Source organism: Bufo gargarizans, chromosome 11 (genome assembly GCF_014858855.1).
Source record: "Bufo gargarizans isolate SCDJY-AF-19 chromosome 11, ASM1485885v1, whole genome shotgun sequence".
NCBI classification, from domain to species: domain Eukaryota; kingdom Metazoa; phylum Chordata; class Amphibia; order Anura; family Bufonidae; genus Bufo; species Bufo gargarizans.
Window position 1 is genome coordinate 94736445 of NC_058090.1, and position 14441 is coordinate 94750885.

Genomic DNA, 14441 nt, shown 5'->3' on the forward strand with positions numbered 1-14441 from the left:
CTCGCCATGCCCCTCACAGAATACCTTGGGGTGTCTTCTTTCCAAAATGGGGTCACTTGTGGGGTAGTTATACTGCCCTGGCAATTTAGGGGCCCAAATGTGTGAGAAGAACTTTGCAATCAAAATGTGTAAGAAATGACCGGTGAAATCCGAAAGGTGCACTTTGGAATATGTGCCCCTTTGCCCACCTTGGCAGCAAAAAAGTGTCACACATGTGGTATCGCCGTACTCAGGAGAAGTTGGGGAATGTGTTTTGGGGTGTCATTTTACATATAACCATGCTGGGTGAGAGAAATATCTTGGCAAAAGACAACTTTTCCCATTTTTTTATACAAAGTTGGCATTTGACCAAGATATTTTTCTCACCCAGCATGGGTATATGTAAAATGACACCCCAAAACACATTCCCCAACTTCTCCTGAGTACGGCGATACCAGATGTGTCACACTTTTTTGCTGCCAAGGTGGGCAAAGGGGCACATATTCCAAAGTGCACCTTTCGGATTTTGCAGGGCATTTTTTACACATTTTGATTGCAAGGTACTTCTCACACATTTGGGCCCCTAAATTGCCAGGGCAGTATAACTACGCCACAAGTGACCCCATTTTGGAAAGAAGACACCCTAAGGTATTCCGTGAGGGGCATGGCGAGTTCCTAGAATTTTTTATTTTTTGTCGCAAGTTAGTGGAATATGAGACTTTGTAAGGAAAAAAGAAAAAAAAAGAAAAATCATCATTTTCCGCTAAATTGTGACAAAAAATAAAAAATTCTAGGAACTCGCCGTGCCCCCCACGGAATACCTTGGGGTGTCTTCTTTCCAAAATGGGGTCACTTGTGGCGTAGTTATACTGCCCTGGCAATTTAGGGGCCCAAATGTGTAAGAAGTACCTTGAAATCAAAATGTGTAAAAAATGGCCTGCGAAATCCGAAAGGTGCCCCTTTGCCCACCTTGGCTGCAAAAAAGTGTCACACATCTGGTATCGCCGTACTCAGGAGAAGTTGGGGAATGTGTTTTGGGGTGTCATTTTACATATACCCATGCTGGGTGAGAAAAATATCTTGGTCAAATGCCAACTTTGTATAAAAAAATGGGAAAAGTTGTCTTTTGCCAAGATATTTCTCTCACCCAGCATGGTTATATGTAAAATGACACCCCAAAACACATTCCCCAACTTCTCCTGAGTACGGCGATACCACATGTGTGACACTTTTTTGCAGCCTAGATGCGCAAAGGGGCCCAAATTCCTTTTAGGAGGGCATTTTTAGACATTTGGATCCCAGACTTCTTCTCACACTTTCGGGCCCCTAAAAAGCCAGGGCAGTATAAATACCCCACATGTGACCCCACTTTGGAAAGAAGACACCCCAAGGTATTCAATGAGGGGCCTGGCGAGTTCATAGAATTTTTTTTTTTTTTGTTTTTTTTCTCACAAAGTCTCACTTTCCGCTAACTTAGGACAAAAATTTCAATCTTTCATGGACTCAATATGCCCCTCACGGAATACCTTGGGGTGTCTTCTTTCCGAAATGGGGTCACATGTGGGGTATTTATACTGCCCTGGCTTTTTAGGGGCCCTAAAGCGTGAGAAGAAGTCTGGAATATAAATGTCTAAAAATGTTTACGCATTTGGATTCCGTGAGGGGTATGGTGCGTCCATGTGAGATTTTATTTTTTGGCACAAGTTAGTGGAATATGAGACTTAGTAAGAAAAAACAAAAACAAACAAAAAATGTCCGCTAACTTGTGCCCAAAAAAATGGCTGAATGGAGCCTTACCAGGGGGGGAGTGATCAATGACAGGGGGGTGATCAATGACAGGGGGGTGATCACCCATATAGACTCCCTGATCACCCCCCTGTCATTGATCACCCCCCCTGTAAGGCTCCATTCAGACATCCGCATGATTTTTTACGGATCCATGGATCGGATCCACAGAACGCATGCGGACGTCTGAATGGAGCCTTACAGGGGGGTTATCAATGACAGGGGGTGATCAGGGTAATCAGGGTGATCACCCCCCTGTCACTGATCACCCCCCCTGTAAGGCTCCATTCAGACATCCGCATGATTTTTTACGGATCCATGGATCGGATCCACAGAACGCATGCGGACGTCTGAATGGAGCCTTACAGGGGGGTTATCAATGACAGGGGGTGATCAGGGTAATCAGGGTGATCACCCCCCTGTCACTGATCACCCCCCTGTAAGGCTCCATTCAGACATCCGCATGATTTTTTACGGATCCATGGATACATGGATCGGATCCACAGAACGCATGCGGACGTCTGAATGGAGCCTTACAGGGGGGTTATCAATGACAGGGGGTGATCAGGGTAATCAGGGTGATCACCCCCCTGTCACTGATCACCCCCCCTGTAAGGCTCCATTCAGACATCCGCATGATTTTTTACGGATCCATGGATACATGGATCGGATCCACAGAACGCATGCGGACGTCTGAACGGAGCCTTACAGGGGGGTTATCAATGACAGGGGGTGATCAGGGAGTGTATATGGGTGATCACCCGCCTGTCATTGATCACCCCCCTGTAAGGCTCCATTCAGACGTCCGCATGATTTTTACGGATCCATGGATACATGGATCGGATCCGTAAAAATCATGCGGACGTCTGAACGGAGCCTGACAGGGGGGTGATCAATGACAGGGCGGTGATCAATGACAGGGCGGTGATCAGGGAGTTTATATGGGGTGATCAGGGGTTTATAAGGGGTTAATAAGTGACGGGGGAGGGGGGGGGGGGGTGTAGTGTAGTGTAGTGTGGTGTTTGGTGGGACTGTACTGACCTACCTGAGTCCTCTGGTGGTCGATCCTAACAAAAGGGACCACCAGAGGACCAGGTAGGAGGTATATTAGACGCTGTTATGAAAACAGCGTCTAATATACCTGTTAGGGGTTAAAAAATTCGGATCTCCAGCCTGCCAGCGAGCGATCGCCGCTGGCAGGCTGGAGATCCACTCGCTTACCTTCCGTTCCTGTGAGCGCGCGCGCCTGTGTGCGCGCGTTCACAGGAAATCTCGCGTCTCGCGAGATGACGCGCCGATGCGTCCAGGAGGAGAAAAGCAACCACCTTCCGGACGCATCGGCGCGTTAGGCGGTCCGGAGGTGGTTAAACAGCCGTAACGAAGGAAAAAAATTAAGAAAAACTGTGGTATGTGAAGAAACTAAAGATCGCTTTATGCATAATGCCGCTGCAGCAGTAACATATGCTAAAATAGAATTTTTGATGAAAACATGAAAGTTACCCTTTAAAGGGGCATTCCAAGACATTTCCTGTGTGGACAAAACTACTGTCAAACTAAAAAGACTTTGGGCCAGATTTATCATCATTAGCTCAAGTCAAAATAATGGAGTGAAAAAGTTGAAAATTTTTGCGCAATCGCTAACACTGCGGAAAAATTTGCGACTTTTGTTGGCTCTGCTTGCCATTTTTCTGAACGTGGGTGTGTTTCCTTATGTAAATGAATCTCTAGACAGATTTACTATTGCGACAGTTTAAAAAAGTCACAAAAAATTGTGCAATTTCACTCCAGTGAGGACCATGCTTATCTTATGCGACTTTTTAATAGAACATGCGACTTTTGAGAAGCCGCTTACTGAAGGATAAACTGCTACCATCAAGCACATTTATCACAGTATTAAAGGACCATCAATAAATCTGACTCTGCAGGATCAAGGGGTGGGGGAAGGAGGTTGGTAGGGTGTTAAGTAGTTATTTAGCATTATTTTTCTTACGTCCTGTATCTTTATAATATCAAGTTTATAAATCTGTCCCTTTGTCTTCCAAGCACAGAACACAATAAATCTTATTTTTCCATAATCACTGATAAATGAGAGTTATGGGAAGTGTTGCAGAGCCTGCTTTGCTTCTATAGTCCTGACCTGATTTGACCATCACATTTAGGTCAGACGAGATCGGAGAGGCCCCATTCCAGAGATAGGTGAGGCTCCCAGAGGTGTGACCTGTGGATATGCCACAGATGTCCAAGATAGGAATACTTGTTGCATGCACAACTTAACATGTAACAGGCCTGGACCATACCTTGATCCTTGCTTAGGTCCCCCTGTTCCATGGATACGAGGGCAGAGAAGTGGGCTTGATCGTACGCCAGGACAAGCGGTGAGCTGTGGCACTTGTTAGGTGGAACCTCCAAGGGAAGGTAGATTCCTCCAAATGGGATGGGGGCAAACGCTGGAAGTAAAAAGGAACAGCAGGTAAGTCTCAGCCTGATCCTACTACCTACAGAACATGTTCCCGTAAAGAGAATGACTGCTGGGTCAGACTACACAGAGTTTGTAGTCTGTAACCATGGAGACACCATCTGCCTAGGAGCTGGAGACATGACAGACGTTTTTTTGCCTTCGGGATTATACATAAGCTATTATGTGGCAAAAGTGTGAACGTTATCTACAGGGTGGGAACAGATAGCTTTTGGCATGGGGGAGCTGCTGTACCTACGTAGGGCCCATTGGGTCAAATTGTTGGTGTCAGTCTGGAGAAGGGCGAGAACAAAACCGATGACACCTCGGACACCAGTCAGACTATAGTGTCAGCTGAGCGGATGCTACATAGAGCACAGTCATAATGGATTCTCCCCCTACTGGCAAATTCCTATAATAAACTAGTCAGCCATTTCTGACTTCTCCTGTCTACACAGGTGACAGATACTGGATGACCACCGCGGCTGACAGCTTTCCATCGACACGGATCAGGCTGTCGAAGACGCCATGAACTCCTCTCCACGACTGCTCTGTGTGTCCGCGTCAGAAGACTTCAGGCACTTCACTGCGGTACATGTGGGTGGTCAGATGGAAAGATCTACTTCTTATAAATACTGCAGGATTATCTATGTAAGGCCTCATTCACACGACCGTTGTGCGTTTTGCGGTCCGCAAAACACGGATGGCGTCCGTGAGCGGAACGGCACGGACAGCCTTTAATATAGCTGCCTATTCTAAAGCGCGGACAAGAATAGGACAGGTTATATTTTTTTTGCGGACCACGGAACGGAGCAACGGATGTGGACAGCACACGGAGTGCTGTCCGCATCTTTTGCGGCCCCATTGAAGTGAATGGGTACGCATCAGAGACGCCAAAACTGCGGCTCGGATGCGGACCAAACAAAGGCCGCGTGCATGAGGCCTAAGATGAATATTGTAACCAGACTGATGAAAGGGGTTTTCTCTCCTACCCATTCCCACACTGGGCAGGGAGAGACGCTGCTGCTTGCGGGGTGAAACCTTTCGTGTTGTGTAAAGGTCCCACTCCAATTAATAGGAAATACTTGGTGGGCGTCCCCTTGTAATCCAAGTAATGGGTTTGGTGGTGAAGAGGGGTCATCTAGTGTACTAGCTGGATCACCCTCCTGGCTCTACGTACATCGCATTTACCAATGGTGGGGGGGAGGGGAGAGAGGAGACTGGATGGAAAAGAGAAATAAGGGATTTAACATCAGGGAATGGTACAGATAGTGATGTTAGGACAGAGGTACCTTCTCCTCCTGAGTCTCGGAGCATGGTGTCCGCCACCACCACAATGGGCCTCTTGAGTACATGAGCGAGAACAAAGACGTGGAACTCCTCCAGGCTCTCGTACACCGGCTCCTCCGAGCTCTCCACACTGCAAGACAATCACATCACTAATGATACAGAGGTTCAAAGATAGGTTACTTGGAGGTCTTCTGGGTCCTCCAATGTCCGATATTTCAAAGGAGACCTTTGTGTTGAAGCCAAAGCTCCATAGTGACATCCACCCAGATAGTTAGATTGTCTAATTCACATGGTCAATACAGTCTATGGTGCTGCTACTGGAGGGCCACCATGCACCTTTGACTGTTCACTAAAGGGCTGCAATAGGATTTAATAAGGCAATCCTAAATGCAACGGACTCTGACAAGTCCCCTGGAAGGTCACTTTAAAGGCCCCCATACATATCAGGTTACTGATGCTCAAAGCCGCCAATTTCAGCAGGGGTGGCTATTGAGTGTGTATGGGTGGGGGCACACTGACTGACAGAAGATGCTGGGGAAAAAAGTTTGGGCGAAGTAAAGCCCTTTGGTTTTTGCAGGAGATAAGCTGCCACCAGAGCTGTCTGACGATGGCTTTCTCCTCACTTGCCACTGAAAACACATGCATGCTCAGCAGAACTTGGGCTACTTTCACACTAGCGGCACGGACCTCCAGCAGGCTGTTCCGTCGGGTGAACAGCCTGCCGTATCCGTCCTACCGCTAGTGACCGTGTGCCTCCGGACTGTCGCTCTGTCCCCATTGACTATAATGGGGGCGGAGTTCCGGTGAGGCACGGCGAGAGGCTGCAGGAATAAATGTCGGACATGTCGTAGTTTTATTCCGGCAGCCTCTTGCTGTGCCTCGCCGGAACTTTGCCTCCGCCCCCATTATATGGTACAGAGCGGCAGTCCGCAGGAAGGATACGGCAGGCTGTTCACCCGACGGAACAGCCTACTGGAGGTCCGTGCCGCTGCCCACTAGTGTGAATGTAGCCTTAGAGTAAATGTGGGTGGGTGAGTTGGGGGGAGCAGCCGATTGCTACTGAAGGTGCACAGTCCTCCTCTAGAATAAAGGGCACTTCCCTCATAAACATGCATGCTCAGCTGGGAGTGCATGTGTTTTCAGTAGGAGGAGGGAAAGTTTTTGCCCAGGGGGGATCTCAGGGATTAGCAACATAAAATCGCTTTTTGTTCCTAAAACAGTCCCACGTCTTGTCCTGTGTTTGGTATCACATGAATGGGATGGGATAAGCTGCAATACCAGACACGGCCCATATAAAAAAAGTGGTGCTGTTTCCTACTCCAGACTACTAGTGATGAGCAAACTTCTGTTTTAAGTTCGGCGTCTAAAGTTCGGCTTCCGGTTAGCGGAGAATCCCGATATGGTTCCCGATATGGATTCAGACTTCCGTTGTGGTCCGTGGTAGCGGAATCAATAATCGGACATTATTGATTCCGCTACCACGGACCACAACGGAAGTCGGAATCCATATCGGGAACCATATCGGGATTCTCCGCTAACCGGAAGCCGAACTTTAGACGCCGAACTTAAAACAGAAGTTCGCTCATCACTACAGACTACCCCTTTTAATGGCTGGTCAGAGCTCTCGGCTATATGACAGTACTCCAGGTATTAACTCCGTCAGGTGATATTTTATACGGGTGCAGAGGTCACAATGACTTGGCCGGGCTCCTGGTCTGAAGAGATTATTATCAAACTGAAGAAATCTACTGAGGTTCACACCTTCTCCTAAGTTGTGAGAAAGGAGAGACCTTTTGGCCGAGTCCTGTGGTGAAGCCCCGGGAATGACCTGTGATTCGGCAGCAGGAGGAAGGAACTCACTCCCAGCCCCAGAATAAACAAGCGGCTTCACTGCAGAGCTCTGAAGAAGACTTCTGAGTGGGTACCCCGACCCCAGCAGATTAACCCCGTCCTTCACTGAGGCTGGAAAGTGGTCACCAAATGTATGTATGGTTCCTGTCAGCACCAAACTAGTGGGGGGACAATAGGCACGAACCCCCTTCCATGTGATGGTCACTACTTACCCTCCACAATTTGAGCCATTGGTTCCATAATGCATCCTCGGCTCACTGGACGCAAGTTTTATTAACTCATTCCACTCCTTCTGCCATTCCTCTTCTGTGTACACCAGGCCGGACTGCAAGAGAATGACTGCATTAAAGAAGGAACATTCCCTACCCGAAAAAAGTGCTGAAACTGATTGACCGTCGGTACAACTGTGGACTGCTGCAGAACCTCTGCCTGAAGAGGACGGGAGAGCCCCAATCACATGCTGTCAGGATGACCTTCCCTCTTCAGCAGCAGGATTATTCCTGATGAGGTTCTGCAGCAGCTGAGGGCCATTCTAAGAGCTGAGTTCTGCCATGTGCTCACTGTGCCTTGCCCCCTCATACCTCTTTATTCTGCATCGTCTGCTGGAATCGCCATCTCCGCTTCAGCGCTTCCTTCTCTGCGCCTTTCTCCATCATGGTGTACAGAGACTTGCGCAGCATGAGGTCCCGGTCGTGAAAGCCCCACATCCCTGAAAGAACATGGCGTGTTAGACGTTTCTCAAGGCCATCATCCTCCCACCCACGTTCCTAACCATGGCTTACCAAGGGAGGCAGCATGCAACAAGCAGTTTCCATCACCCGTCGTTGCCAATGGAAGAAGCCTCTGGTAGGACGGGTCGACTTGTGCCCACCAATTGAGACGACCTGCGGAGAGACAAGGTAAGATGCTTTAATACCGCTATGCCAATGTAACGGGCACCATCACAAGATGTGCCCACCACACAATGAACATGGGAGTGGGTGAAGAGAAGTCTAGTTACATGACCTGCTCATTTGGTCACCATACTGGAGAACACGGGGGGAACCAATACTCAAATGTTTTCCTGGCCAGAGTCTAACCCATGTCTTCAGTGCCACTGTCATGCCCTGATGTGCTAGCTGCAGTGATGGTCAAGGGTGCAGTAGGTGTATTAGGGAGCGTGCCAGAACGATCCTGAGATGTGTCCAGGAAGACTGGGGGACACCCTCTGGGGCACACACCTTGTATCTGCTCCAGAAAAGGAATTATTCACATCCAGGAGCAGAAGGCACAGGACGGTGAAGCAGAGTTACAACCAGAGGCCTCCAGTGCAGAAGAGACGCTGCAGAGACAATGGCTCCACACAAATACAGTCAATACATTTGCTGCCAAGTGGACGAGATCCAGCCGGGGAGAAGGACAAGAAGTACATGCACAGAGGTTAACCCATTCTGCCACCTCACTAAAGTAAATTCCCCCTCCCACCAAATCCTAACAGAGACTTGCTAACAATCAGCCTCCCCAGTGCCCACGCTGTATACAGCAGATATGGAGGGAAGAAGAAGAGGGCAATGAGAGCAGGGAGGGAGCAAAGCAACGGAGGCATCAACTAAAGGGTAAAAATGGCTGACTACAACTGCAAGTCCATGTCTGGAGCACAAACTGCTGAGCTAAGAAGTGCCATACTGTGCAGACCGGGAACATGGGCATTCAACCTACGGTTAATTATTTAGCAAGTGATCCATTTCAATATATACTCTAGATAACTGCATCTATTCAGAGCTGAAATCTTCCAGCAACCACCAGCAGAATAGTGAGTGCAGCTCTGGAGTATAATACAGGATGTAACTCAGGATCAGTACAGGATAAGTAGTGTATGTACACAGTGACTGCACCAGCAGAATAGTGAGTGCAGCTCTGGAGTATAATACAGGATGTAACTCAGGATCAGTACAGGATAAGTAGTGTATGTACACAGTGACTGCACCAGCAGAATAGTGAGTGCAGCTCTGGAGTATAATACAGGATGTAACTCAGGATCAGTACAGGATAAGTAATGTATGTACACAGTGACTGCACCAGCAGAATAGTGAGTGCAGCTCTGGAGTATAGTACAGGATGTAACTCAGGATCAGTACAGGATAAGTAATGTATGTGCACAGTGACTGTACCAGCAGAATAGTGAGTGCAGCTCTGGAGTATAATACAGGATGTAACTCAGGATCAGTACAGGACAAGTAATGTATGTACACAGTGACTGCACCAGCAGAATAGTGAGTGCAGCTCTGGAGTATAATACAGGATGTAACTCGGGATCAGTACAGGATAAGTAATGTATGTACACAGTGATTTCACCAGCAGAATAGTGAGTGCAGCTCTGGAGTATAGTACAGGATGTAACTCAGGATCAGTACAGGATAAGTAATGTATGTACACAGTGACTGCACCAGCAGAATAGTGAGTGCAGCTCTGGAGTATAATACAGGATGTAACTCAGGATCAGTACAGGACAAGTAATGTATGTACACAGTGACTGCACCAGCAGAATAGTGAGTGCAGCTCTGGAGTATAATACAGGATGTAACTCGGGATCAGTACAGGATAAGTAATGTATGTACACAGTGATTTCACCAGCAGAATAGTGAGTGCAGCTCTGGAGTATAATACAGGATGTAACTCAGGATCAGTACAGGATAAGTAATGTATGTACACAGTGACTCTACCAGCAGAATAGTGAGTGCAGCTCTGGAGTATAATACAGGATGTAACTCAGGATCAGTACAGGATAAGTAGTGTATGTACACAGTGACTGCACCAGCAGAATAGTGAGTGCAGCTCTGGAGTATAATACAGGATGTAACTCAGGATCAGTACAGGATAAGTAGTGTATGTACACAGTGACTGCACCAGCAGAATAGTGAGTGCAGCTCTGGAGTATAATACAGGATGTAACTCAGGATCAGTACAGGATAAGTAATGTATGTACACAGTGATTTCCCCAGCAGAATAGTGAGTGCAGCTCTGGAGTATAATACAGGATGTAACTCAGGATCAGTACAGGATAAGTAATGTATGTACACAGTGACTCCACCAGCAGAATAGTGAGTGCAGCTCTGGAGTATAATACAGGATGTAACTCAGGATCAGTACAGGATAAGTAGTGTATGTACACAGTGACTGCACCAGCAGAATAATGAGTGCAGCTCTGGAGTATAATACAGGATGTAACTCAGGATCAGTACAGGATAAGTAATGTATGTACACAGTGACTCCACCAGCAGAATAGTGAGTGCAGCTCTGGGGTATAATACAGGATGTAACTCAGGATCAGTACAGGATAAGTAATGTATGTACACAGTGACTCCACCAGCAGAATAGTGAGTGCAGCTCTGGAGTATAATACAGGATGTAACTCAGGATCAGTACAGGATAAGTAATGTATGTACACAGTGACTGCACCAGCAGAATAGTGAGTGCAGCTCTGGAGTATAATACAGGATGTAACTCGAGATCAGTACAGGATAAGTAATGCATGTACACAGTGACTGCACCAGCAGAATAGTGAGTGCAGCTCTGGAGTATAATACAGGATGTAACTCAGGATCAGTACAGGATAAGTAATGTATGTACACAGTGACTGCACCAGCAGAATAGTGAGTGCAGCTCTGGAGTATAATACAGGATGTAACTCGAGATCAGTACAGGATAAGTAATGCATGTACACAGTGACTGCACCAGCAGAATAGTGAGTGCAGCTCTGGAGTATAATACAGGATGTAACTCGAGATCAGTACAGGATAAGTAATGTATGTACACAGTGACTGCACCAGCAGAATAGTGAGTGCAGCTCTGAAGGATGTACCTCAGGACCAGTAATGTAAGGTATGTACATAGTGACAATTCTTTATGTAGGTTATTACTACATGAAAACTGCACCTGGACACGTTACTTATCAAGGAGATAATACAAATACCTGAGAAAACGACTGCAACTTCTCAAAACTGAAGAGTGCAGAAACCCCAGGTGCATGACATGTTTTCTGTATCAGGGGCCCCCATTAGCCTGGAGGTGGGTGGTTTGGCTCTCGGTGAAGGGATGACGGGGCCCCTGCAGTTCATTCCTGTTGCTGTGATGGGCACTGGTTGTACATTATTTAAGATGGGAGAAGGCATAGTACCCCCGTTCCTAAGTCACACAGTGTGTCATATAGCAGCGCCATCTGCGGATGTAACCGGACACACCTGAAGACATCCAGCCTCCTGTGTTGACTCAACAAGAAGCAGCATGCAGAGATGTATGTATAAGTCGTCCTCCGGGTCATATGACCTCCTCCGGTATTCTGGGAATGTGACAGATCCCAGGGTTGTACTAGGACTGTCGGATAGCAGCATTCACAATCATCACAGATGTCAGACTTGTGCTAGTCTCACTTTTTAAGTGGATCTCTTTTAGCTGTCAGTGAATGGAAATTTTTTCCATAGACTTATGGGCATGTTCACACTTCATGGCCAAACTGTTTTTTTCGGGGCAAAAAAAAATCCATAGCATGTTACTGTACATCTCCAGAAGGACCTGTTGTACTGCGGTGTGGAGTTTAAAGCTGCAGCATGTCAATTTGTGAAAGAAATAGCAAACCCTCAGCTGTGAGAAGTATTAGGTTAGGATGGACTTTCAGCCTCTGCATGCAAACAAGAATGTTTCCAGTTACTGACAGCAAGCAGAGATCTGCAAAGTGTCAAGGACCTAGAGCAAAGTGTTGCATTTGTCTAAACTTTTCAACAGCAAAACCGGCCCGGTTCAGAACGCTCCTCCATTCTTAACGGGGATTAAAAAGACAAAGAACTGGAGAAACCCTTTAAGGGTCCATTCACACGTCCGCAAAATGGGTCCGCATCTGTTCCAAAATTTTGCGGAACGGGTGCAGACCTATTCATTTTCAATGGAGCTGGAATGTGCTGTCCGCGTCCGCATTTGCGGATACGCACTTCCGTTCCGCAAAAAAATACAACACTTCCTATTCTTGTCCGGGACAAGAAAAGGCATTTTCTATGAGAGTGCCGGCGATGTGCGGTCCGCAAAACACATACTGACGTGTGACTGGACCCTAAGGGACCACTGTCAGTGAGACCCTCACTGTATGGGGGAGCTCCATGAAATCACTGGGCACAGTGCGGGCAGTCAACCTATCAGTCCATCACAAGGGCAGGGAGAACACACAAACAACTGTGCCCCTGTGGGGTAAGAATTCAGGACCCCAGTGCTCAGACAGCTACCCCAGAGGACATGGCGACGACGTGTGATAGGGCAAACCTTCACGGCCCCCCACCTCTGGGGCCACCTCTAGAGCACATTCAGGGTAACACTGTGCAGGCGTCAGGAGGGGCGAGTCGCTGTAATAAGCGCAGCTTTCATACCCATGAATTGCTGCCAAGCTGTAATAGATGGCAATGCAAAAAGGTTATAATTACCCGACAGAAAAGTTCCAGGGTTTTTGTTTTCCCAGTGTTAGTAATGGAGGAACGTGATGAATTAGCAGCAGCCGGTCACAACACAAGTGACATCAGCCTGGAGGAATCTGCGTCCGTCGCTCCCACACAAGTAAATAAGCCAAGTCTACAGCCCCCACCACTGGGGAGCCTCTGCTGACTTCAACAGCTCATGCCAGACTTGTAGGGAGGGAATGCCGTGCTGGGACTTGTAGTATCGAGGCGGAGAACCTCCAGTCATGTTTGTCTATAGGGGGCAGTATCACAACAGCATAATACTGGTGGAGAAATGAATGTTCTCAGAGCAGTTGTCACTTTCACCTCTCTTGTTGGTGCCAGTGAGCACAAGAGTAAGCTCCTCCCAAGGCGATAAGCCGGCCATCTTGTAGCTCACCCAGCAGCAGGATAGGCGTGACAAGTGACAATCCAAAGAGACTATTAGCAATGTCTCCTGAGAGCACTGGTGGCAATATCAGCTGTGATCAGAGTTACACTTTTAAAGGGTATCTGTAACTAGAAATACCTAAATTAAACTGGCTGACCTTAGCGATGTGCACTAACGAGCCTATTCCTAGTTTTATCTATGCCCCACGTTACTCCATAAATGTAACTTTTATAATATGCAAATTAGCCTCTAAGAGCAGGTGCGACGCCCCCCCCCCCTCCTAGAGGCTAATTTGCATATTATAAAAGTTACATTTATGGAGTAACGGGGGCATAGATAAAACTAGGAATAGGCTCGTTAGTGCACATCGCTAAGGTCAGCCAGTTTAATTTAGGTATTTCTGGTGACAGAATCCCTTTAAGATTCCTTCAAGATAAATCCAGAATTTTCAAAAAAGGACTGGACATTGGTTAATTTCCTTTTTGTAGATATGTATATCCCAAACATCTCCATTTTAAGGCTGTGGACACCATCAGGGTAATATATTTTTTTATGATAGCATTTCACTCATTTTGGGCTAAAAATAAATATTTTTTTCAATTGGCCTTTATTAAAAATTTTCAAACGTTTTAAAGATATAGGGGTCAGAAATCAGTCTGTTTGCGGAATAACAGTTGCAGTCCCATCAGCTGAGGGCTCATGTGAAGCCTTCACTCTGAGCTCCTGACCACCTAAACAGCTAAAATGATTTTTAGCCCAAAGCGACTAAAATGCAATCATATAAAAATTGCCCTGAATGTGTGCATAGCCTCTACCTTTCTAACAGTCCCTAGGGACTCTGCGAATATGATCAGGCCCCAGTAGGGTCACTTACCAGCATGTTCCAGGGCCACCAGCATGGACTGCTCAATCAGGTCCCGCTCGATAAAGCTCCGTAAATCATCATTGTACATTGTTAGGTCGGGGAGCTGGAAGGTGCACACGGGGGGCTCCAGCGTATGCTCGCTGCTGCCATTGCTGGACACATGGGATCGAGCCAGGGAGACGATAGAGGAGCTTGCGTGAGAGATGCCTCGGGACAGGCGCTTCTCTAAAAAGAAAGAACATTCATTGAATAATCTGGTCACACAGAGATTAGGATTAGTATATAAAAACTGGAAAACCCCTTTTTAATTCAGGTAAATGCCTGTTGCCCGGTTACAGCCTGCAGGTGCAGGATCCACTGACATTC

At 47.1% G+C, this 14441-nt stretch overlaps 1 protein-coding gene across 2 annotated transcripts in view; it reads right to left on the bottom strand.

Moving 5' to 3' along the window:
- OTUD7B (OTU deubiquitinase 7B) overlaps positions 1 to 14441 on the bottom strand; it is a 45849-nt gene that overhangs the window by 9383 nt on the left and 22025 nt on the right. For both annotated transcript variants that reach the window (XM_044271657.1, XM_044271658.1), the window contains exons 3-8: positions 14085 to 14300; positions 8143 to 8244; positions 7942 to 8069; positions 7573 to 7685; positions 5512 to 5639; positions 4062 to 4211 (exon numbers count right to left, since the gene is read on the bottom strand). In XM_044271657.1, the coding sequence (XP_044127592.1) occupies positions 4062 to 4211; positions 5512 to 5639; positions 7573 to 7685; positions 7942 to 8069; positions 8143 to 8244; positions 14085 to 14300 (837 nt within the window). The remainder of the gene's footprint in view (positions 1 to 4061; positions 4212 to 5511; positions 5640 to 7572; positions 7686 to 7941; positions 8070 to 8142; positions 8245 to 14084; positions 14301 to 14441) is intronic.